This window comes from Octodon degus, unplaced genomic scaffold (genome assembly GCF_000260255.1).
Source record: "Octodon degus isolate 3935 unplaced genomic scaffold, OctDeg1.0 scaffold00034, whole genome shotgun sequence".
Lineage (NCBI taxonomy): Eukaryota > Metazoa > Chordata > Mammalia > Rodentia > Octodontidae > Octodon > Octodon degus.
In genome coordinates, this window is record NW_004524610.1 from 9785986 (window position 1) to 9812823 (window position 26838).

General features: G+C 39.9%; 1 protein-coding gene across 1 annotated transcript in view; it reads left to right on the top strand.

Moving 5' to 3' along the window:
* The window catches only part of Rspo3 (R-spondin 3), an 84855-nt gene extending 62557 nt beyond the window's left edge, over positions 1–22298 (top strand). The window contains exon 5 of the mRNA XM_004630244.3: positions 21079–22298. Within this exon, the coding sequence (XP_004630301.1) occupies positions 21079–21272 (194 nt within the window). The 3' untranslated portion in view covers positions 21273–22298. The remainder of the gene's footprint in view (positions 1–21078) is intronic.
* The last annotated feature ends 4540 nt before the right edge of the window (positions 22299–26838 follow it).

A 26838-nucleotide genomic window follows, 5' to 3' on the forward strand; every position in this document is an offset into this window, starting at 1 on the left:
AATATGAGAAAATCATTATAATGTTAGGCTTTATAATAATTTTCCATTATAGTCATATATTATCAAAAGTTTAATATTTTAAACAAAATGATTATATTACCTCACAGTTTCATAGGCCAGAAGTTTGACATAGGTTTTATACTAGGATAAAATTAAGATGTCAACAAGCCTGTACTCTCCTTTAATGGCTCTAGGGAAGAATCTGTTTACTTGCCTTTCACAAACTTTCTAGGCTAAACTCATTCCTTGGCCCTTGGCCCCTTCCTACATTGTCAAAGGTAGAAATGGCAGGCTGAGTCCTTTCCCATGGCAAACTTCTGACCCTCTCTTCTGTTCCTCTTTTAAAGACTCATGTCATTAAATGGATTTCTTTCCATTTAAAGGCCAGTTAATTAGCAACTTTAATTCTGTCTTGAATTTTAAATCCATTTTGTCATGTGGGAAAACAGTCCAAGCTTCTCTGGAAATCTGCAGGGCCTTCCATTTGCATAATACTGTCTAAATGGACTATGAGTGAGGAGTCACCAAGCCAAGGACAAATGTTAAGTGTCATTTCTGAGTTTTATGAAGTGGATAGGAATGGTGAGGATTTCCTTCATAAATAAATACAGACAGAGTCAGCTAAATACGCCCAGCTCTTTCATTTCTCTATTTTTCCACTCTATTTTCCTTGATTCATAAAAATACCTCATAGATATAGTGTGGAGGAATATAAATAAACCTTTTACACCTCCCTCATGCATGACTGTGCTGTGCATGTCAGTCAGAAACACACTGAAGCAGAGACTGTAGCCTGAATGGGCCAGTACCTGATGAAGCCTTGTGCCCCACCAGCTTCTCGGGAGGGATGCCTTGGTACCCTGCCTCATATAGAAAAAGTTTATCTTCTGGCCCTGTGGCCACCAAAAACAAACATCCCTGTCTGGTGAATAGCATAAAGAAACTGATCAGGCCCGGGAGATAGCTCAGTGGCATAAGCTCCTGCCTGGCAAGCTCAAGGTAGTGAGTTCAATCCCTGGTACCAAAAATAAATAAATAAGTTAATTAATTAATTAAAATAAAGAAGCTGATAAAGCAATAGAATCATAAAGGAAAAGTAAGGCCTATCACATGGCCTATGTGACTCTAAAAGTTTGTCATTTTCCATAAACTGGCTATGAAATGGTTGCTAACTTAAGCCTGTGGTATCCCCTCTCATTTTTTTCCTGCAGCTCAACAGTCTGTGTATACATTCTTTCCCTTGATTTTTATGTATTAAATACAAATGCTACAGGGCAGGGATATAGAGAAGGCTGTATTCCAGGAACTCAGTACCAATGATGAAAATAACAAGGTACACAAATGTATATGAGATTCATTTGGGAGTTCATAATTTCGTGGGAGGGTTGGTTATACACCAGTATTAGCAGAGAAGAAGTCCTCTGGAGATGGCACAGGGAGACAGTTGTGGGCTGCTGAAGTCTCTGAAGAATTTTTCCAACTACAGAAAAAGTAAGAAATTTTTCATTAAGAAACTTCGTCTCCCAAGGCAAGAAAAAAAAACAAAAAGGTAAAAGAAATGTGACTAGAAAAAAAAAAATGTGACTAGAAAATAGTACAACCAGTATTTAAGGGCTAAAACCAAGGGAATTTAGAGAAAACAGCAATACTCTGCAAATAAGCTACAGTTAGGTTCTGAAGGAAAGTTCAGGTCTTGCTCGGGACTTTGGAAATGCAGCACTGGGGAGATTTAAAAATAAGCGACCAACAGGAATAAGGACCAGCCTGCCGCGCCGTAACAGTATAACCTGAGGGCAAGGTACAAAATATAGAAGTACACGTGTACACATGCATGCACACCCACATGTGCGTGTATACACACACACACACACACACACACACTCGATCGGTTTTTTGCTAAAATACATTCAAAAGACAACAAATATCAATTAAATGAGAACAAGGAAAGAATGACATCTTTAAGAGCTACTCAAGAAGTCAAAAACTTTTTTTAGATTTTACTAAAGCAGGTGGATTTGCAGATTAGGAACTTTTACCAAAATTGTTAAAGTAATCCAGTGTTCCTGAGATTTTCTTCCAGCCAGATTAAACCTGATCTATTTTGAAAGGTGACCTAGCTCTTAGCTAGCTATTTTGCAGGTGTTATTATTTTAGATGTATCACATCATAATCCATTCCACTTTCCAGTATTTGTATGTTACTTCTTCCTTAGACTTACTCCAAATAGTGATGATAATAACAATAAGTGCCTCTACTTTATAAGTGTGGCCACTGAAACAAATATATTTTACCTAAGGTCTCATTGTTGACTAATATTGTAGCCAAGTTTGCAATCTACATGTCTGTCTCAGTTACTTTTAAGGAAGGAAAGGTTTCTTTAGTTCACAGTTAGTGGAGGTTTCAGTCCATCCTGGCTGGCTCCAAGGCAGAGTGGCACATGGCAGAGGGCAGCAGTTCATAGTGGCAGAAAAGAGCAAAACAGCAAGAGCGAAAGGAAGGAGCAGCGGCCACAATAGCAGCAGAGAGCAAGTCTGTCTCCCTTATGTTGTGTTCAGGCGTCCCCTCCAAGCTGGGTGTAGCGCTTATACCCATAATCCCAGCGCTGGATTATGAATTAATCACTGAGCCTGGAAGTCCACCCCATGACTGCAGGAGGCTTTGTAGGGGACAATTAGACATAAACTGTAACAGTGTCCTAATACCTATTGCACATTTTCAAAATTGAATGCCATGCCTTTTTAAGCACACACATAAAGGTAAGGTCTAGAGTGCAGGAAAAATCCCCCAAACAGGCACGGACCAAATGCCTTGCAGGACAGGGTGTCAGTTTTGGATTTTTGGCTTCAAAGTCTAAGGTCATAGCAACTCACCTTCACCCTACCCCTTCTGCACAAGAAGCAGCTTTTGAAATGTGCCTTGAGGGCCAGGGAGATAGCTCAGTGGCAGAAGCGGCCGTCTGGCAAGCTCAAGGTCTTGAGTTTGATCACCAGTACTGCAAAAAAAGAAAAAGGAAAGCAAGCAAGAAATGTGCCTTGTAAGATGCATGCAAGCAATGGTGGTTTTTAATTCCTAAAAACTAGCACAGTAAAATGTATGAATATAGCAATCTGTAACATAAACAAAAAGGATGAAGCTGCTCGCCCGCTGTTGTAGGCAGTGCTGGTGTTTGTGAGCCTGGACGGCTGATGCTCATGGACCATTTGACAGCGTTTGCTGCTGCTCGGGGTAGATGCGCCACCACAACTGGTTCTTCTATGTGCTCCGCCCAGCAAACATTTGGTGCTTACTTAAATTGTTCAAGTCTTTAACAGCTTGAAATGTTTCAGCAGAACTTACATGGCTCAAGAATATGCTAAAGTGTGGAAAAGCACGAGTCTCCCTTTGATCCACCAAAACTTCTAAAGGACAAGTATGCAAATCTTATTTCTTTTTTCATTTTTAACTCCTTAGTTGTTTTTAATCGCCTCCTCCCCGTGTGTGCTTTCCTAAGAATGCTCTGGAAATGAGGGAAAGGCTTCGCTGCAATAACTGAGCATGTACTTCCTTTTCTACCTTAACATAATGACAAGGAACATTAGGGAGGTATTTCACTTTTCCCTGAAAACAGAAACCCAGATCTGGGATTATCTAAAGATATTCATTACTTTAGAACCTTTTTTTCCCATTTTATTTGGCCTCCCTAGTTCCAAGATCATTTTTTTTTTTTTTATTCTTAAATACTGCAATGAAGCGGCGGTGTTTATGTGTTTTTCTGGTGGTTGAATAAGACAGCTTGTTCTCTCTGGAACTCCAGCATCTTTAACTTTCAGCTCATTGACCTCAGTCTCCCCGGGTTTTCTCTTTCCTTGTTAACCGCATGACAGATGTCCTTCCATACCCCAGTAAATGCACATTTCAGTATATTATCCCATGGCATTTTGGTGACATTCTACAGAAAGCAAAACTCACTGGGTTACAACAAAGCCACAGTCATTCAAAGCTGAAGGGGAAGTTGGGCCTCTGAGCCTACACAGTGCCACTTCAAAGGTGGACACTGCAGCCCAAGAGCGGGTCAAGAGGAGCCAGGACCCTAGATCATGACTTAAAAGGCTGAATTCCCAGCTCCACCAAACAAAGCATCATTTGCCTACTGTCATAGACAATTTAGGAAAGAAAAGTTGCTTGTAGACTTCTAACTTTTCATAAACATCTAAAATCCTGTCCTCTTTTTTTCCCTCTATATTTTCTGTTGCTCTTTCTCCTTGACCATCCCCTTTTCTCCAAGATATCTCAGAAAAGTTTGATACCCAACTGTTCTTCCCATGCTTTGCCCCCACACTTCTAAAACCAGGAGAACATTAAAACCTTTAGATCCCTAAAACTTCTGAATTCAAATGCTTTCTTAGAAGAAAATGCTTTCTCCTGCCACCTCTGTTTTGAGCTGGACTTTCTCAGGTCTCTTCTTGACAAACCTATGGGGATATTCTAAAACTATTCATCACTGACTTGGCCCCAAGGATATTGTGCTAGAACAGGACAAGTCAAAGTAATAGGCCTTTAGCCAGGAAGTCTCTGGCACAAACTATAGCCACTTGAGGCCAATAACAGCATGAATGTGGCTAACAGGCTGAGGGCTCCACTGTGACAAATGGGGCTCCCAGAGACAGGGCTTTGGGGATACTGGGTAGTCACAGAGTGCTTGCGTATGAGACAGATGTACCACAAGGCTCTCCTGCCATCCCTGCCCTTCTCCAGTGCTCTCCCATATTGAGTGATGGCCTTGAAATCAAGAAAAGGTGCGTTTTCATCTTTCTCTTTAATGTAGTCAACAAATAATTTATTGCTCAGCTATAGCGTGCAAGGTCTTGTGGAGTAGAAAAGGGAGCTGCCAGTTTTTGGAGCAGTGGTAGCACCACTTCCCAAGGAGTCAGGAATATGGCTTTCTTTGCACTTGCTTGTGCCACAAAATTGTGCAAATCATCAGGAAACTACTATCATAAGCTCGCAACACTTGCCACCACTACCTGCTCCTGAAGCCATACCATGAAGACCGCATTTCTTTCCTCAGTATTTTTATAGGTGAATCCAAATTAGGATTAGGTTCCTACAAAAAAAAATAGATTCATGTCATTTGTAGTTGTTACTACATTAATTATTCTTCCTACTATGAAAATAGAAGCACTGTTCAAGTACTACCTTGACAAATAACAAAGCAGTGTAATTTAAAACTCAGCAGTTGTGTAGTGTGATGAACATCGAAATCCAATAAAACAATAGAAAAAAAGCACACTAGAATAGCAAAGAAAAACTAGAAAGATTGAGCTGCTACTGATGATGCCCGTGTGAAGAGGGAAGTCCATATTTAGGCAACAGAGCATCCATGGAGTTAAATAAGTTCCGTGGTGTTCCTGGGACAAGCAGATGCTTCTGAAGGTCATATCAGTATTTTCAAAGCCAGTGTGAAGAAATAAAGTACATCTTAGGCATAATATGGAACAGGTATTTTTCATCAAGTATTGATATGTTGAACTTTAAGTCCCTACAGAATATGATAAAAAAACATTTAAAAATTAGAATATATTTTTAAAATAGGATAAAGGATTCTATGCTTCTCATGTTTGCACATAAGTCCAAAAATCTCACCATATACAACCTTGAAGCAGGACAGTACCACAATGTTCCTTTTCCTGTCTCTTGCTTTCCTTCACCACCTGCTTCTTCTTGAACATCCACCTACCCGGGAGACATCATAGCAGCAACTGGCATGTCATGACAAGCAGCCCATATTCAGAATACCAGAATGACAGGCTCTCCAAGCATGAAACTGCTATCACAAATTACCATCTGCAGTGTAGTAGCTTCGTACACAGGTATCAGTATATATAGTTAGTCAGGGTGAGAATCTTTCCAATTAACTGCTAGATTAAAAAATCTTCTAAAGATTCTCAGGATCATTGCCTTGACCATCTTCTACATATACCTCTATGGTTTGACATGGTCATCTTTTCTAGCTCTTCTCCTTTCCCTCTCTTGATTAGTTAGTCCTTGAGATCCTTTCACAGAGAGCACATTGGCCAAGCAATGGCCGTGACTCATCCACATGGCTGATAGTGACAAAGGTTCTACAGTCTGAGGTACAGGATCTCAGGATAAATCCTGAGGGGATTTCACTGACCTTATCAGACCCAAAAGCTACAACTCTTGTTGCATAGGTCCTGCTTTACCTCGGTCTTAACCATCAAGCAGAAAAGTATAAAAACGAAATATAAGAAGTACAGCCAGTCTGTTATGTTGAGCTGTGGGGGACTCAGGTCAACAATTTCTGACATTGCCAGTTAAGCGGAAGACCCAATACTATTATGGGCTTCTGGACTCTTTTAGAATATTTTGCTGAGTTAGCACACCTATAATATTCAAATAACGGAACTTAACAAAAAAGGGGATACAGATGAATGTCCGTTTTGTATCTGTGTATTCAAAGTAGTTAGGATAGAAATACAGTTACATTCTCTTAATGAATAGAATGATTTGTTCTAATGGTGTTTGTAAATAGGATCTCAAGTCCGCGTCTTGTACAGCAATTAACCACTCAGAAGAATGTATGCAGTGTGTTAATTATTGAAACTGTCCTACCGATTTGATTTGAAACTGTCTCATTGCTATTTGTTTATCAATAAAATTATGGCAAAAAAGAAATAAAGTACAGAAAGTGTATACTAGTTTAATATACAGAATATGTAGATGATAATAAAAAGTTAAATCACATAATATAAAGAAATCTCTTCATAAAGTTTCAAATTTCCGGAGCATGCTTAAAAGACCACACATCTCCCTTTAGACTTATTGGAAATTAGACTGGAACCCAACCTGTGTTGGAATTCATATCATAAACCCACCAAAATAAAGAACTTTTCCATCTGGGGTGGGATGGAACCAATAAATGCACATGTGTGTGTGTGTGTGCGTGCGCACTCGCGCGCACACACACACATTTGTTGCACTTGTGTCTGTTCGTCGAGCCTCCCCCACCCTGTCACACATCAGTGCAATGGAAAACTGAAAATGAGATTCAGTAAAATGAACATCCAAGTGTAAAAATGTTTTCGTAAAAATTAAGCCACTTGTACTCAAATCCAGCGTATGTAACTACTATTGACGAAATAATTACACGGAGCTGTTTTGCTGGTGGTGTAAATGCATGTGGAAAGTATAATTCTAATTATAAACAGACCTTTGCCCAACACATAGAATGGAAAAAATAATAGTTAAAATAATCTGTATAAATTAATAATAGGCAAAATGTCCCCCTGATGGTCTGCTTTACATTATAAATAAAATCACTTTATTATAGACCTAACAGAGCAGAGGCTGAGTACATTTTCTGGTTGTGTTTCCCGTGCTGTGGATGGAAACCAGGCCCTGGCATGAGCCGCACTCCTGAGCTGCCCTTGAGCTTGCATCATCCAAGTCCCCTGCCTCTCGTCAGTCAAGGACTGAAATGGTCTGTCCCCGAGAAACCAACAAATAATAAAATACTGAAGCAGAGAGAAAACGTTTAAGAATGTTTGAAGATGCATTTTTAGAAATCAGCCTTGCATTGTCAGCAAATAGCTGAACTCATTAGATGACAGTTATCAGCACTGGGTGATGGCTTTGGCTATGTTGTCATAGAGCAGCACACCAAGAGAGCAATCCAGGAGCTGTCCCTCCTCCTGAGCGTGTGGCTTCAGCTTAGTCACATCACTTTTCCCATACACTGCACCCTAACAAGGCCAAAGAAAGCAGAAGAGTAGGCTGTAGCAGAATAAGGTTTAGACAGCAGAGTCAGCGGGCACGTGGGAAGGTGACAGAGGATGATGTGATGTCAGAGTTTCTCTGTGACACCCACTATGAGCATCAGCGCGTGGAGGCCTCCCCTAGCCCACTCCACCAGTGGGCGAACCGAGAGGGAGGAGATGAAGCCGTGGCAGGCACGGCTATCAACAACTCTTTCTCTGTCTCAGAACAAAATTCTGAGACATGCTTGGAGCACATGGACATTTATCCCAGTGCAAATCAAGTGATAAGTGCCGAAGAATGTGCTTCCTTTGGATTCTTTCGGTGCTTCCGTTGACCCAGCTGGAGTGAATTTTCAAGTAGCATTTTGTTCAGCCTTTTGAAATGAAGGCTTTCCTGCTAATTGCAAAGCTATATTTCATTAAAAATGAAGTCAATACTCTTGGCTAGTGATTTTCTTAAAAGAGGGGAGGATTGTTGGCTGATATTCACCATAATGCTCAATCGGAATAATCTACTTCAAGCACAAAACAATGTGATGTGAGTTTACACACCTAATGAAACTAAAATGGGGAAAATATTAATACCACTTTTATTAACGTTCTCCATGAAAACTATTCCTATTGTCCCTATGGTAAAAATGTATTAGTACAGGAGAAAATTTAAAAATTACCTTAAAATAATAAAATGTGGGTTAAACTGTGGTTTCTGATTTTCCGATAAATTAGATAAGCCCACAAATTTAAGTATTTGTATAAGTGGGTGGTATATTATTAGAATCTGTGTTACTGAGTTTTAGGCAGTGTAATTGGCAACTTATAAAGATTTATAAGAAATGAAAATTCAGAAGGAAAACTTTTTTTTTCATGATTCATAGTTTCAAGGCAATCTTGTCTTATAGACTACACTTTTAACTTAACTGTTGATTCGTGATCTAGATCTATTAAATAGAAATTTTAAATATACATTGTCAAGTTGTTTATTTGAATTTTAAACTGGCTCAAATTAGGCAAACTACTTTATCATGAAGAATGGAAAGGTTTTTTTAAGAATTAATTTTAACCAAATACTAAAGACATAGTCTTTCCTAGTCTTAACAAGTGGGAGACTGGGTTCAGTGTACCCATCCCTTCCTTTTTTGCTGTAAAGTTATTCTCTATCATAATCTTCATCTCAGTACCGCAGGAAGTAATCTGTGTGGTACATTCCACCATTTCAAAACTGGAGGATGACGTGATGTCACAGTTTCTCTGTGATCGCTATGGAATGGAAAGTTGTGTGCACAGAAGGGAAAAGTAGGATTGCTATCTACCTTTTGCTCTATGTAATTTTGTTTTGGGTCTGTTTGTACAAACTCCACATAGGGTCTGGCAGACGCATACTGCAATGCCAGGATTTGTAAAGAAAAGGTTTACTTTTGATTTGTCTGGTAGAAGTCTCCCAGTTCAGCAAAATGGCACATGGAAGAGCAGATTTGGATGTTTGGGAGGAAGTCAAAAGTGAATCATCAGATTGCTCATGAGTGGGTGAGGAAGACGATCCAGTACGGTGAAACACACACTTTCATGACAGGAGAGTGGTGGGGGTGGATGATGGTGATGGTGGTCATGGTGATGGTGATGCCTTTGTCGCTAGCCATGTGAGCAAAGCTCATGTGACAATAGAATGGAGCAAGAATTAACTGATGCAGACACAGGGAATGCAGACCTCCTTGATTCAGATGACCAAGAAAATAGCAATGTGAGCACATGGTTGACTAGTCATCGAAATGGCCACACACCCAACTGGGTTTGTCCAATGTTAGAACTTGGTCCAAAAGTACAGGGAGGGCCTTGGCAGGTGTGGAAGCTATTGGACAGAATGCCAGCACCGCCATTCAGTATCGGAAATTGCAGCAAAGTGGTATAAGATTCTATGAAACAGAGGCTGAAACGCAAGTGAACTATTTTGTATGTAAGAATAGCAATACTTAAAAATGTATTTGTTATGACACCTCACTAGATGAGCTGAAAGCATTTGTAAGTCTGATATACTTAGCAAGGAGTCTGCACGGAGGTCACAAGAATGTGAAAGATATTGAAAGTCAGAGGGTCAAAATATGGAATAAAATTGTATGCCCTTTTTTATTAATTTTATTGAGAAACAAACAGCAATGAGACAGTTTCAAAACTGATTAATAGGATAGTTCCAATAATTAATACATTGCATATGGTTGTCTTTGTAGTGCTTATTCATAGTACAAGATGCAGACATGATATCCTCTCCAAACACTATTAGTACAAATCTTTCTTCTCATTGAATGAAGAGAAAGTAGCTGTATATCTATCCTATTTTGTATATACAGATACAAAATGGTCCTTCATTTATATCCCCCTTTTTTGTTTAGTTTTGTCAATGGAATACCCATCTCTGTATACCCTTTATAGTGGCTTATGTCTAGTTGTCTTCCCAAAGCTGTCATTGGAATGTGCTTCTACTCTTTGTGATTAACTCATGTACCAGTGCTGGGACCCACATCCAGTATGGGAGTGAGTACCCAAGCCCCGTGCAGCAGATAGCCTGGACGCAATGTAAGGAAGGGAGAGAGGCTTACCCTCTACTGGGGCTGCCACTGTTCCTCCCTTTTTGCTCTTTTTGTCTGGGATGCTTTCCACTGTAGTGAACTGCTGTCCTCTTCCATGTGCTGCTGTGCTGTGGAGCCAGCTGAGTATGGATGGAAGCCTTCACAAATCGTGAGCTAAATAAACCTTTCTTAGTTTTGGGCATCAGGTATTTTGTCTCAGCAATGAGAGAAAAGTAACCAAGATGCACTTGTAGATACAAAGATTTAATACGTTTTCAATTTAAAAAATTCTCTGGAACTCAGTGATTAGGTCCTTATTCATACAGTAATAAACCAAATAATGTTGTGGACAGACTTGTTGCTCCCATCTCCCAGACTAATTGGAAGGTGGTATTGACAATGGGTTTATCAATTTCCAGTTGATTTTGCATTACTAACAGATCACAAGTTGACCAGCACAGGAACTGCATGCAGGAACAAAACAGCCATACCAAATGAGATGTTGCAGGTTCAAAATAGAGAATTGCAAAGTACAATCTTTGGATATCAGAAAGATACAACATTGGGCTTCTATAAGGCAGAGAAAAACAGTGGTACTTCTGATGTCAATTTTATCAACATTAACATCATGATGAAAATATTGAGAGGGAAAGCTTGACAAAACTGAAGCCAGAGAAGGGAGCTTTCAACAAAGCCAAAGGTAGAGGAGATATTCTTGATGAGTTATACATCAACTATGATGTCACTTGAAGCACAAACTGTTGGCCGATGTTTTTCTTTTACTCAATCCTAAACGTTTGTCATAAATAGTCTGATAGTTTTCAAAGAAAATAACAAGTACTGGGCCAGGGAGATGGCTCAGTAGAATAAGTGCTTCCTTGGCAAGCACAAGGGCCTGAGTTCAATCCCTGGTTAGAAAGAAAGAAAGAAAGAAAGAAAGAAAGAAAGAAAGAAAGAAAGAAAGAAAGAAAGAAAGAAAGAAAGGAAGGAAGGAAGGAAGGAAGGAAGAAAATAACAAGTATAAAATATCATGGAGAAATTTTCTTAGAAGATTGGGACTGCAACTCACAAAAGATCATTTGTAGCAGAGGAAAAATAAAACACTTTTGCCCAGGGACCTATGCAAAAACACTGGATCATGTTGATGAGCTAACAAGAGAACAGGCAGGTGGAGCATCACAAGACTTACTATGACAACAGAAAAACAATAAAGATGTCAACTGTGCCCTACCCTAAAGTACAGGAAACCAAAACATGTATACTATCAGTGTAAGCGATCCTTGTGTGTGGAACATGCTGATGTCATAGGTGAGGACTGCCTTGGGTGTGACAGGGGAAGCAAAGCTTGTTTGTGTGGTTGAGTTCCATTGGGATATTTTTTATTGTAGTTCACATGGATTTTTATTTTCGATAAAAATAAAAAATAACCTTTTAGGTTTTAGAAACAAGTAAATAGCTACTGTGGGAATTGGGGAGATAGCTCAGCAGTTTAAGTGCCTGCCTGGCAAGCACAAGGACCCGGGTTCAGTCCCCCATACTGCATGCCATGCCAGCTCTGTGCCCTGCTGCCCACAGAAACGGGGCTTGGTGGTGCACACCTGTAATCCCAGGGCTGGGCAGGCTGTGAGACAGAAGATTCATTATGATTCAGAGCTGCACAGTGAGACCCCGTACCAAATGCATAAATAAATACATAATTTAAAGAGTAAATGGCTACTGTGAAAAGGTTGATTTCCTAAATGCACAATACATATTAAAAACTTAATATTTTATTTTATTGATATTATCCTCCTGTTAATTATGTATTGTGTAATATACGAACCTCCTGGCAAAGCAGCAAGACCAAGAAGATGTCAGGTTTGTGAGGTAGGAAAGCAAAACACATGTGCTGTCAGTGTCAGCATACATGTGAATGGAACCTGCTATTATCATGTGTGCAGAGTGCCTCAGATGTGATAACTGAAGGAGGGTTTTTTGTGTGTGTGTGTATGTGGTACTGGGGATCAAACTCGGGACACTGTGCTTGCCAGGCAAGTGCGTATGCTGCTGAGCTATCTCCCTGACCTCTGAAGCACTTTTTTTTTGAAGTGCTACTCCTATTTTCATTGTAGTTCATTTAAGAATTTGTGTAATTCTTTTTTACACAAAAAAAATCGGTGAAAATTTCATGCTCTTTTATAAATGATAAATATTAAAAATTCAATACTTCAGATTTTTTTCCTGTTAAGCACTCACTGTCTAATACAATAAAACTCATAAAACTAAAACTAATACTTCATCATTAGAAACATTCTAAAGAATAAGTGGGAGTCTGACAGACCCATGTTCATGCACCTTCATATAAAATTAATCTTACGGCCCTTCAGTAATCACTGGATGGATAATGTGAAAGAGTATTTTGCATTTTTGTAAGAAATAATTTTGTGAGATTCTGTTTACAAGTTTAAGTGGATAATAAGTATATGGTAGAAATGTTCAAAGATACTGTATTTTAGTGTATTTAAATTATTGACCGTCATTTATAAATTGTAGGATTAAGCAATAGCCATCTCTCTATTCATGATTCTGCATCCAAAAATTCAACTAAATAACTTTGAGTCAAATATATGTGAAAAATAATTGTGCATGTGCTGAGGCTGTACAGACTCTGGGCTGGTCGTTGTCCCTTACAGTCCACCCTGTACCTCCCATTGCGTCATCCTGGCTGCGATGAGCGATCTAGGGTGATGGAGGTGGATGGCAGGATGTGATGCGCACACTACATATACATATGCCACCTTCCAGGGACTGGACTTTGTCCACCGAGGGGCCTTTGGGCAGCCCCAGGAACACTAAGGGGCGAGTGTGTCTGACATAGCATGCCATGGATTCCCAAGTAATCTCTAGCTTGTAATACTAACTGTGGTCTAATCCAGCAGGAAGCTCTGGTGGGGGCAGGTGATAAGAAGGGAGATTATGCTATGGGTTACAAAAAAAGGTCAATACATGAATTAATTTTGGAAATAACCATTAAACAAGGGTTGGCCGAATCTGAATGTGTGTGTGTGTGTGTGTGCGTGCGTGTGTGTGTGTGTGTGTGTGTTATTGGGATTAACCCAGGGATTTGCATGTGGCAGGCAAGAACTCTATCACTGAGTTCTCTATCAGTGTTTCTTAAAATTTTGAGACGTGGTCTCACTGTCCTTACACTTGATACCTTCCTGTCTCAGCCTCCCAAGTTGCTGGGATTACAGATATTGTGCCACTGTGCCTGGCTCAAGCTAAAATTTTTGAGTAGGCCTCTTAGGAATACCACCAAATGTGATTTTATGGCTTTTGAGCTCAACCACGGCACTGTTTTCATTCATGAAAGCAAGCAGTAAAATTCCATATCCTAACATTATAAACAATATATAAAACAGTTGCAATATTTTATGTAGGGTCCTTTTTAAAGACATGATATTTGTTTTTTATGGTAGTCATGAATTTTGTGAAAAAGTCATCTAGCAAAATTTAACTGGATTTAAATATAACCCTTTGACATCAAGTGAAAAATCAGAAAAGATTACACACTTAATGGTTACACTGATTCATGACCCAAGATCTTGAGCTAGGTATTGTGGCACACGCTTAAATACCAGCACTTGGGAAGCTAAGCAGGAGGATCGCGCAAGTTTGAGGCCACCTTGAGCTGCATAGTGAAACTCTGTCTCAAAAAGACATAAAAAAGGCCCAGCATCCAATGTAAAATATTTATATGAACATGTGTAGATCAAGAAATTTTCAACATGTATATAAATGCGTCTGATCCAGTTTTCAAGAGCTTTGTGGTCTAAACTAGTACAGTTGATAGAATTTCAAAGAACTTTTGCATTAAAAAAATAAACAAGGAAACTACTTACCTCAAACATTTCACTAAAAGCTAATTGATTTTAGAGAAATAAAACCATGGGAAGACTAGTGAGCCAATGGATTTCTCCAGCAGAGATTATCATGACCTGTTGTTTTTACAAATATTACAAAATATAATCCAGGATATCTTTAAAATAGAGTGTATTCTAAGCATTGCGCACTGCTTTTCATCCCAGTCGCACTTTTAATTGTTCTGTTAGTACTAATGATTTATAGCAGGAAGACGCCCTCGTACACAAAGCTTAGAGCTTTACAAGTTGGTGGCAGCGCCACCTGACATCCGCTCTCAGTGCAAGCCAGCAAGGACTGCAGGCCGGGGCTCAGGGCAGCGGGGACACTGGTAGGGAACAGGCTTACCCAGGGAAACGGCCATAAGAATTTGTCAGGAGCCAAAGTACCACATTTCTGACTTTAGGTCTTCAATAGATAATGAAATTATTTCAACCACAAGCAGAAAAACAATACATACAACAGCCTATTTCTTTAAGCAAACTATGAAAATATCGATTCTGAAGAACATAATGACTGATACTTGGGGTGTTTTTAATGAGATGAGATGACGTACGACAGCTTGGCACTTGAAGCCCAGAGGAATTTTGAAATTCTAAATTCGTGTAGTGTTCTCTCTCTTCTTGCTGTTGCACGCGTATAACAAATGAACATCTGGTATTCTCACTGAGGTTTAAAAGAACATGATGGTGGTAGATTTATGGTAACATAACGTTTCTCAAATTAGATACCCGATAAACTGCACGGCTGCCTCGGACGCATCATTCTGTGCTTTGTTACAGTCAACAGCAGTTTGAAAATATTAGCTAACAAACTCCAGAAATAAATCCCACGCCGGTCTGAGTAGCAGGATGAGCCCGCACGGGTTTGCTGCTTCACGCGTTCGAGCCACGAGCCATCCCTTTGTGTACAGTGCTCAGGTTGTGGTGGGGACAGACCCGACGGCCCCTAGCCGCTGTTTCAGTAGATCTTTCATGTGGCGCAGTATCTGGGTGCTGGAGTTCAAGTAGCACTTATACGGTAACCTAACAAACACGGCGTCCCAATGTCCACACGTTCATGCCGTGAGAAGTGTATCATTTCGCATTAACCCCAGAAGGGTTGGTGCTGCTCAGTGAGACATTTGGAGAAAGAGACGCACAGACAGAGCCTACAGTAAGTGCTTCCTATTCGGGTATATGTGCTGCCTTAATTTTCCTATTTGACTATTAGTTATGGCTGAAAATCTCTCACTGTATCTGATTTATAAGTTATGCTCTGCCATGGGTTTGTGCATATCGAAAGAAAAAGAGCACACAGGATAGAGTTCCGCCCCCCCCCCCATTTTCTCGCATCTCCTGAGGTCTTGCGCATGCTCTTTACAGATAGGAGGAAACTATTCTAGAAATCATTTCCAAGTGGCATGCTTAGCCTTAAGCTGCATAAAGCTTCTTTCCTACCACTTAGGCATTTTAGAACATGCAAAGCCCTGGGCTTCCAACCGACTCTCATTTTACAATAGAGAGTAAGAATAAATTGTATAGTTTAATGGGATATTTAATTGGATGGAGTTATAGAATCAATGAAATCAATCCTCAGCCAAGAAAGTGTTATATACATTTTTAGCTTTGGGGGAAAAAATAACCTAGTTTTCTTGGGAAGTGGAACTACTCGTAGCTCAACGGCTCCGCTTAGTGGCACTCTGGGTGAATGACAGAAAGAACCCCCTCCAAAGACAGATTTCCAAACGTCAAGAAAAACCACAGTATTCACAAATAAATAATTTGCAAAAAGTGAATTAGACTCAATGTAGGGAAAGTCCATACAGGAAGCTTGTTTTCACTTGGAATTTAACATATATAACAGGAAATAGACATAGAACCTGGGAATTTGTTTTTAAAGGCAATCTATGTTGGGAACCTCTTCTGTACAGTATATATACTAGAAAGAGTATATTAGTTGTAAAAAATTACAATCTCAAGAATATAAAAAAAGTGAAGTAAAGGGGCCAGGGAGATGGCTTAGTAGAATAAGCATTTGCTTGGCAAGCACAAGAGCCTGAGTTCAATCCCCAGTTCCGCAAATAAATAAATAAATAAATAAAATAAAATTATCTGTTCACTTACTTGATAGTTTTCAAGAAAGCTTTTAAATTCCAAGTGCTTTCATTGTCTGAACAGAGATTTTTAGCCAGTCTTTTAAAAATGAAGGCTCAGATCTAAATACTAGCTATCATGTACTCACTCTGCAAATTCCTAGTACAGTAATATTTTGAGAGAGGTGGTGAACTCACAAATCAGACTATGTCCCTGAGCTTTCTGAGCTCTGCCCTGCTCTCAGATTTGGGTTCCAGCCTTTGTCCTGTTTTCAGTGCAGCAGGTCCTCAGGACCAGCTCTCAGCATGGCGGCTGAGTCCTGGTGATCCTCCAGCATGTCTCAGTGGTAGCCTCTATATAGACTGTGACCAAACCCTGAAAGTCTACGTTCTGTGTTCCAGACGCCATGTCCTTGCGGGCTTTCACACATGGTGTATTGTGCCCTGCCCTGCAAGCCCTGCTTTCCCCTCAGCTGGACAGATCTTGTCCTTCTTATGGGCTCCACTCAAAAATCATCTTCTCTGAAGAGTCTTTTTCTGCCTCTGTTGCCAGAGGCCAGCGCCTTCCATGCTGTGCCTCGGAGCATCTAGATTGTACCTCTACTTTACCGTTAGCACACAAGTATAATTATTTTGTTGGTCTTTCTCATTTATATTTCTCAAAGTTTACCACTTTCTGGGCTTGGAGTAAGGGGTTTATTTATGCTTATGTAATGAATTAATAATATCAGCTGTAATTTGTTCTATATTTAAAGAGGCACAATACTAGCTGTTCTGCATACATCGCCCATGAAACTTGAAATTTAGCAACTAGTAATGAGTATTACAGTGAATCATGAGAGATATCAGAAACTTGTCAAGTGACATAGCTATGTGGTGGCACATGTAGAATTTGAATACAGTGTTTTTCTACCTCTAAAGACAATATCCTTAAGTGTTACCCATGGTGCTTTCCTATAAGGGTTGGCTTAGGGCATTTTCTGCTACAGAAATCTAACAGATACCACAGAACGGGAAAATGGAAAGGCAGAGAAGTTTCTCTGGCTCGCGGCTCTGGTGGATGGGAAGCTCACGAGAGTGCACCAACATCTGGAGAGACCTCCGCTACAGAGTAACTGGTGCAAGGGCAGGCAAGCTGCCTGAGACACAGAGGAACTTGGCTCAAACTGCACCTTTTCATGACTTTGACACACACTCTTGCAATAACCCAGTCCAACGATCAGCAGGTGAGGGCAGAGTCCTCTTATTTGGATCACTTTTTAAAGTTCCTCCTTTTAATATTACAGTGGTGGTTAAATTTTAACACAAATTTTCGCGGAGGCATTCAAATCATAGCAGCTTCATGTTGTATTTGATTGCTAATAACGATTTCTCTTTCATGGCTCCTATGAAAACATCATCCTCATAACTGAAGCATGGAGAGAGAACCAGCATCTTTCATAATGGGCAGGATGCTCCACAGCCGGGGTCGGGAGCATGTGTCCATGTGCCACACATGTGCACGCACGCATCCCATGAGCAGCAGAGCTCCCCCATATATGTCAGACCATCCTGTCTGGAATGCTTAGTTTGCAAAATGAGAAATAAAAAGCACAAAATAACTATTAACCACATCAAGGCAAAATCATCAAGTCACCAGAATAGAAAGAGGGGCCTCCTTTCAAATGAAACTCATGCAATTACCCCAAATTGCACGTGATTTTTAATGAGCTACAGCCACCTTCTCCATTTCTATTTTATTTCTTGGAAAAGAAGAAAATAATTATTTACGCAGAAGGGTAATTCCCATTTCCAACCACTAACACATGGCCTTTAAGCAAATAATATTCTCATTCTTCTCTTGTTCAAGAACCCTCTCTTGGACAGCGACAACGTGCAGCATGTTGCTTTCCTGTAACCTGACCAGAGCTACCGCTCTCACTCACCAACCACCAGGAGTAAGCAGTTACTTCTGAGATAATAAAGCTGCAGCACTCTGTCAAGATCCTTCCAAAATTGTTTCTGCCCATTTTAAGAAGTAATCATATGAGTTTGTTAGTAAGCAGGAGAAATGTCCTACAAACTGAGCCTGGTGTCACAAAGGGCTGACACGCAAATACATTAGTCTGTGACCAAGGAAGCGCATGTTTCTTGTGGGGCTGAAACATGTTCACAGCTGTGAGCTGTTGGACAGTCGTCAAGAGAACAATGTCAAACACTGAACTTCGGGATGATTTCCATAAAAATAACATTTTGTTTGGGGTCAGTAATTTTTGTGCAATTTTGGAATTATTTTTGTTGACAGTTTTTTAGTGTTGACCTGGAACACCTCCAAAACTGTTCCTCAAATGGAAATATTATGTAATCCAATCTTTGTGCCCATCTCTTTCTGAAAACCAAATACAGCCCATGAAAAGCAGGATTCTTCTCTGTCCCTCTTTCAGTGTGTACAGCTTTAAACAGTTTAAATTGTGCTATGTATTTAGAAAGGTACATTTATTCTTCAATTTTCTTTGTTTAGTCCCTATATCCAAGTCAGCCCTTCAAATGTGTAATAACTAAATCTAGCAGGGGAAAAAGGTAATGGACTCCATCGCTGGAAATCTTATCAGCACCCTAGGATACTTATTTTTCAGTTTTAATTTATAATTAGTGCATGTTTGCATTCTTTGTGGAGAGTTGGTACTGGATGGACCATATCTCAATTCTTTTTTAAGCCCCTTTCCTATTCCTCCCTTTGTCTCCCTCCCTCTCTTGATTCCCCTCCTATTGGAAAAAGATCTATCTCTCTACCTCCTATTATTTTGTATCTTGCTTTTTATTTATAATTTATGTTTCTCAAATTTATCCTCCTTAAGAGCAGATAATAGAAAAAATGGATAGCTTCTTCTCAGGAAAAAAGGAATTAAGAGCATGAGAAACTGTTCCACAGTGCTGCCCATCTGAGAAATACAAATCAGAACACTCCTGAGATTCCTTCTTATTCTCGAGAGAATGCCCATCATCAAGAAATCAAATAATAACAAATAATGGGGAGGCTGTGGGGGAAGGAACCTTTGTCCTTTGAGGTGGGAATGGAAATTAGCCGTCACTGGATTCACTTGGAGATGCATCAGATAAGTACAGCTAGCAATATTCTTTAAAGTGAAAAAGATAATGGGCCTGAAATGAAGTGGATGAGTAGTTCATTTGGGAACTATTTTTTTTTTTTTGTCTGTGTATATCCCAAATAACTTGATATTTGCTTCACCTTGGCCTGAAGTCTCATTTTTATTCAGTGTACCTCTAGAGCTCAAAGTTTGGTACAGCGTTATTCGAACCCCACAAGTCAAGCTTTTAAAGTAGTTGGCAGGTTTTGTAAATATAGCGCATGACAAGGCTAGTTGTGGTGCAGGATCATTAATCCAAGGAGACGGTCGGGGGCTAGCATTAATAATCCCTTTGCCATGTTAATAATCCCGCTCCCTAGGATTCTGTAACCAGAGCTTTAAAAGAAAATGAGCCAAACCACTGAATTCAGTATTTACAGGCTGTTTCAGGACATGAAAATATTTTGGTTCTCTCCAGCAAATAATTTTTCCAGAATACTCTTGTCCAAAATCACTTATTATGGACAAATTTCGGATTTTATAGGAATCAGCATACAGGAACACAGACAGATTTTGCCCTACACTAAAGCATGGTTCCTCACCTTCATTCACTAAGCTGTTGATTTAAATATAAGTAATTTCTCATTGAGGTATAGGTGTTAATGAATGTTATTAGAATCATGCCTTCAAAAATCACTTTGACACTGTTCATTATATACATAGAATACGTAAAATGTCTAGTCAAAGAAATAAAAGCTGTACTTCCAATTTAGTGAAAGCTAGTCTTCCAATTTTTTCTTTGATCAAATTACTCTTTCCCCTAAGGCCCTCAGGGTCCAGATCTCCACTCCGACATCATGCTGGTGTTAATACGTTCTTGGACATCAAAAATGGTACAGCCTCTTTGATTCCACATTTAAAAGCACCTCGTGGTATCAGTCAGAACTTAGCCTAAGCTTCGAGCCCCATTTAGTGTCAGGGGCTTCATGGAATCTAGTGCACACCTACTTTATTAGTAGAAACAAATCTTCACCCTCATGGCTTGTACGCAGGACTTTTGATAAGTCTATAAGGAGACGGAAATGTAAGCTATTTTAGCACACTGACATTTATGTTAAAATACATCCATCCTGGAAGTGTTATCTCAAGTTTGCTATGCAAATGAGTTATCTTAAATGACATGCAAATATTAACAGATTGTCAATATAGAACTGCTACTTGGAGATCTTTTTTTTTTGTGTGTGTGTGTGGTACCGGGGATTGAACTCAGGACCCTACACTCGACAGGCAAGCACTTGTTCTACTGAGCTATCTCCCCGGCCCAGGAAATTTTTAATAAAAATGATTTCCTAAATATAAGTCAGATAAAATATACATATTGATAAATTTCTACACAGCAAGAAATTGACTCAAAACTTTCTATCACATGTAAGGAGTTAGTATGTAAAATAAATTCCACGTTTACAAGGATATGACTCTTGAGTACTAAATAAGGATATTACTATTTGCTTCATTCCATCGTCTATTCGTTTCATGTTTGCTTTGTTGAGGATATAACATGGACTTAATCAAAAGCTCTTGAACGACTGATTTAAAAAGTATTTCAAATCTATGTGTACTGTATACAGTATAAAATTAATTTAAGTCACCTTTGAAAACCTATATTAAAATAGAATGCAACTCAGTATGACACTTAAAGGAGTCTCCTTTTCTTTTAGGAAAAAAAGGAAGAGAGAGGAAAAGAAAAAAACTGAATAAAGAAGAAAGTAAAGAAGCAATCCCTGATAACAGAGGTCTGGAATCCAGCAGAGACACCCCAGAACAACGAGAAAACAAAGACAAACAGCAGCAGAAGAAGAGAAAAGTCCAGGAGAAGCAACAGAAATCGGTACCGGTCAGCACTGTGCACTAAAGGGTCCTGGGAGATTAGTGTAGACTCTGGCGCTGCTGTCTCAGTTGGAGATGCCCTGGAAAGGGGCCATAGCCCTTGGGACCACAGACGGACAATGCAGCAGTTACTCCTCTGTCTAGACAACATTCCAAATAGCTGTACATGCTTCATGCAGGCATAGCTGACAACAGAGAGCCGAAAGTTCAAAGGAGGGATACCTTCACGCAGTTATCTTACTGCTTCTGTGCATTTTTAGAAGACAAGAAATTTTGTACATAATTATCAATAAGCTATAAGCTATCATCAGCATAATGATGACATCTGGAGAAGAAACGTCTTTTCCCTATTAAAGTATTTGTCCAGCTATTATTTTAAGAAGCGACAGATGATTCTGCAGATTCAAAGATGCAGTATCCCCTCAAAACAATTAGGAGATTGGGAAAAGAGACATCCTTCCAAGGAAGTGCGCTTCTGTCTGGGAGAGCTAGAGAGCTCAGGGTGAGGGCCTGGAGGTGGAGTGCTAGAACTGACCACGCAGGAGCAGCTTTACACTAGAAGAGTTCAGGTTACTCTTTGCTCTCCCGCGCTCCTTCAAGAAAGACAAGAGTGTGCACCCGAGTTAAATATTCTGTGTGGGACTGGAGGAAGGCAAAACGTGGAAGAAATCATAGCTTTGGAGACTGCTTTTGTGCTTTACAAAACAGTGAAGGGTCATGTTCACCAGGAACAGGTCTCCAATGTATGGCAGCGCTGCTGGGTCAGCCTCGCTGCCCCTTGGATTGCATAAGTCTGTAAGCCTGTGCCTCTAACTTTCTTCCAAAATCAGAATCACACTTACTGAGAGAAAATTCTGATTTCATAGAACACAAAACAATAGAGCAAAGAGAATATACCATGTTTGCAAAGTCTGCGTTTCCTTTCTCTCTCAATGAGGGAAAAACAGTTTTATTACCTGCTTACTGGTCCACCCGGAACTGAAAGGAGTCCTACTTTCTAACACGATGTGTCTAGTGAGGAAGAAAGCCGCCACAATAAATATATTTGTTAATAGTTTTTGAAGTTTGGTTCATTTTTGAAGTTTGATTCAAACATTATTTTATGGTTTGTTTTCTTGGGGAATTTCTTGAGTGTTTTAAGATACTCAAGAATTAGAAAAGAGAATTCTGCTTAATCAGAGAATGTGTGTCTTGTATACTCCAAACATAACATTTCTTAGTGTTTTGCCTTTTGAACCCACCTTATCTGAGCCATCATAGACTTACTTCTGGGAAATCAGGAGAAATATATTCAACTTTTTTCTTATTTTAATCCAAAATTCCTTGTTATAGACTCCTGGCCTTCCTAAATGATTTTCCTGCTCCCCTGAGTGCCTAGTAATGAGCATCTTTTCTTCTATCTTCATTCTTCCTGCATCGCCAACATCTAGTCTTTTCTTCTCCATATTTTCTCAGTCTTTGGATCTCTTTTGGGGACGAAGTCACCCTAGCTGAAGCCCTCACCATTGTTTCACAGAGGACCTAGCCAGCCCAGTCCTGAAGGAGGCGTCTCTGAGTGCCTGGCCTAGAAGGGCGTGGTTCACACTACAGCCTTTCTGCTGTCAAGGAAGGATGTGCAGCTGCGCCGCCTGCCACGTGTCCTAGCCCTCTCCAGGGCATCGCTTTCTGAAGAATTTGCAATGAATATGCCTTCTGTCTGTCTGTCTGTCTGTCTGTCTGTCTGTCTGGGTACCCTTTCTCCACCAACTGTGCTACCCATGTGGCCTACTTGGCTTAATTGATTTTCTACTTTTCCTTTCTCAAGACATAAACATGTTCAATGATGTACTCCTGTTTTTTTGTTTGTTTGTTTGGTTTTTTTTTTTTCTGTAGTCTGTACGACCTCAGGTTTTTAACCAGCTAACTAGCTCTGTTCCCCACGTGTCAGATAATTCTATCTTCAGTGGCAACTCAGGTTACCAAGGAGAAGCAATCTCTATCCTAAGGAATTACATGAGGTAGAAGTATGCCCCTGCGTTTCAGGTACCACCTCACATGGCCTTGGTGTTATTCAGATAAGTAAAAGTAGCCAAGTTATTCTTGCATTACTTTCAGTATTTTTCTCCATTCTTTCAGCAAACACAAGGAAGGTCTATACTCGCTTTCCCAGTATTGGAAAATGTTGCATAAAGCAGGCCACAAAATGACTACTATGTCTTCCCATGTGATCCTCTTGACTATGGCAGTTGATTTAAATTCTTGAAGGAAAAAAGTTAAATACAGAGTTGAAGTTGCTAAAGTACTAAGAGGCCTGGTGCAGTGACATGCACCTGTGATCCCCACGCTCTGGAAGCCTGAGGCCGAAGGTTTCCAAGTCTGAGCCCAGCCTAGACAAATGAGGACTTTAGTACTTTAGTGAGACCTCGTCTTTAAACCACAAACAAACAGGCCAGGGATGTATGTCAGCATGAAGGACCTGGGTTCAATTCCTAGTGTTATGCTCATGGGACAAATGAGATTGATCTTCATTAACATTAATGAAGATCAATCTGTACATTGGGTCAGTACAAATGAAGAGAAAAGTAACACCAATTTTAACTCTCAATCCATTCATAAGAATATGTTAAACATGTGGGATCATAGAATATTCATAGAATATTTTATGAGCAAAAATGCATAACCGGCTTCTGGTACAGTTCCTGCCTAGTCACAGAAGGCATCGCTGATGTCACAGATGGTGGGTAAATTCTCAGTGCAAAGACGGAACTGAGGGAGTGGAGAATGTAAAGTGTCTGATCTATGACACTGCCCAGCTCTCTGGGTTCTGCCTTGTAACAGGAGAGGCTTCTGTTCTATCACTGGATTTGGGTGCAGGTTCGGGCATGTACATCGCTAAGTCTCTCACCTGCTCTTCTTTGGCCCGCATTTCCCATGCCCAGGAAGAAAGCATAGACTGATGACCGTGCTCTCAGGCATGGGGACATTTGTCCCTTCCTCTTGGTCAGTGTGACACCCACACAAGTCCTGAGGAGTCACAGTGTCCTGAGGAATCGGCTTAATCCTGGTTTCCCAGAAGTGGAAATACACAGGCCATCAGAGGACACATACTGAACTCTGATGGTCTGCTGTTATTTAATTAAGTGATTCACATTAGTGAGCATTAAAATATTGTAATGCATGACATAAGGAAAGAAATGTGTGTATAAATGCAGCTGATGCTAAGGTAACAGGCAGATCCTCTCCAAGGGAGGTGATAAAGAAAGTAGAGCACTCTGCCGATGGAGTTAGCTAGTGGTTGTTTTTTTGTTTTTTTCTTTTTTACAACATTTGGGTGTTAATCCCAGAGTTCTGCCAGTCGCTGGTTGTAACTTGTGTGGTGTCTCATAGCTTGTGCTGCTCATATGCAAAATCAAGTGGTGACGCCACCCAGAGAGCTCTAATGGTGATTGCAATGTTCATCACCCCAACAATAACTCCTGTCAGCAGATAAATATCAATAAAAACTAACAATAACTATACCTCGTATATAATATATATGACAATTTTCTTTCTTGATGAATGATATGTGGTAGGAGCCATGAGTGTAAAGTATAGTGATTTCAATTGAAATAAGTAATGGTAACTGCAGATAAATTCCAGCTTACAGGATGTCTTGCATCTTAAAATTAAGAGATTACTTATTCTTAAGAGTATGCACTTATTACTGCATGGAGAAGCACTATGTTGGAGGCAAGAGCAACACAGAGGAGAAAGGAGAACGGTGGTGTCAGTGAGGCCAGAGTTCAGACTGACAAGGAGCAGCAGGTCTGACTCTAGAAGTCTGGGATTTCTGTGGCCCTGCATGGCCGCAGGCCGTATGGTCAGTCAGGTTCTGGGGTGTGCACCAAGCGTGCGGCCGCTCCCTCCCCTCTCCAAGGAGCTCTTCCTCAGCACTGCGGTGCTGTGGGAGGAACATGGGCCTTGCTGGGCCCTAGAAACAGCCTTCTCCTAAGGATGCCTCGCTCCCTCCCGCCTACTGTTAGGTGCTTATTGACAAGAGCCTGATGGTCTCACACCTGTGCTGCTTGTCTTGTACTGAAATAATGGAGAGGCTGACATTTCAATCACATGAGTACAAAGAGATGAAGGAAGGGAAAAGAAAGAAAAACCAAAAAAAAAAAAAAAATCAAAAGTACTGGTATTAGGTCATGAAGATATTTGTAAGGGAATCTCAAGGACCAGAAACATTCCATAAACTGGAAAATAGCATGAACACGGCAGGAGACCAAATTACACAACCTTAGAATAATCTGACATATAAGCAGCTTGTAAAATATGTACTTCTATATTTACAGTTCTGTGTAATGAAAATTGCTGAAAATGATGAAATAATCCAAGATACTGAATCTTATATTAAACATTAAGTTTTATGTTTAAACATACAGAACTAGCAAGTACATATTTAAATAGTTTCTAAATGAAACAATGCTAATTTTATTTCATGTTCTGTATTTCGGACAGGGTCTATAGGGTTTCACTTCGTAGATGGGACGTGTGGTGATTTTCCTGTTTTCAGCTTCCCAGGCGCTGGGGTTACAGACTCGCACTGCCATGCCCAGTCTCAGTCACTGTCTCAGTCAGGCCCACCCTTAACTGTACTAATTTTAATTACTATACTTTCTGGTTAATTTGAATTCAACTACTGAGTTAGTTTCCCTACATTTAAAATCAGTTACTATTTTAGTTGTTCCTCAGTCCATCACAAGTAGATTTCAAGCAAGAGATCCTCTTACATTAATTAAAAAGTTCAGCTGGGCAAGGTAGTGTACACTACAATCCTAGCACTTGGGAGGCTGAGGTAGGAGGATCGCTGTGAGTTCAAGGCCAGCCTGAACTGCATAGGAAAACTCTGTCTCAAGAACAAGAAAAAACCAAAAGTGAACGAACAAAAAATAACTCATTGGAAACTTTCCTACTGTTACAGTAGAATCTAACATAATCCAGTACATGTAAGTGCTTTGAAATTGTGGCGTGTAATAAACATACCAAGCACGACTCTTGCTGGCTTTGAAGCCTGCCACTGCTTTCCCCATTCCTGCACCCAGCCCTCCCTGGAGACGGTAGTCCTCAAGGAGACTGTCCTTTCACTTCCCACCAAGGAGTTGGAGTAAGAAGAGACACCTGAGGTGACTGCTGTACTTAGTTTTAAAGCACAAGGATGCGACCCTTCTTTTCGGTGCGGTTTTCCTGTAGTGCTGGGCATGGGAGATTCATTCAAGGGCTCCTGGAGGCACGAATTTGCCTTGTAAATATGATGACACCCACACACATGAGGTTGAGGGACTATTCAACTTTGTTTTTTTGTTTTTGTTTTTCATTTGATATTTACATTTTATTAGTGTTATTATTATTTGGCATAATTACATACAAAGAATTAGCAATGTTAATTAATGCCACAATAATGCAGTCCTAATTACTTCCATTTATTCCAGAACATAAATGAATTTATAAATTTATTTATTTGGAATTCACATTTTTTTCAAAGTTTTATTGATAAACAGATAGCAATGAGACAGTTTCAAATCAAATTGGAAGTACAGTTTCAACAAATAATACACTGCATATATTCTTCT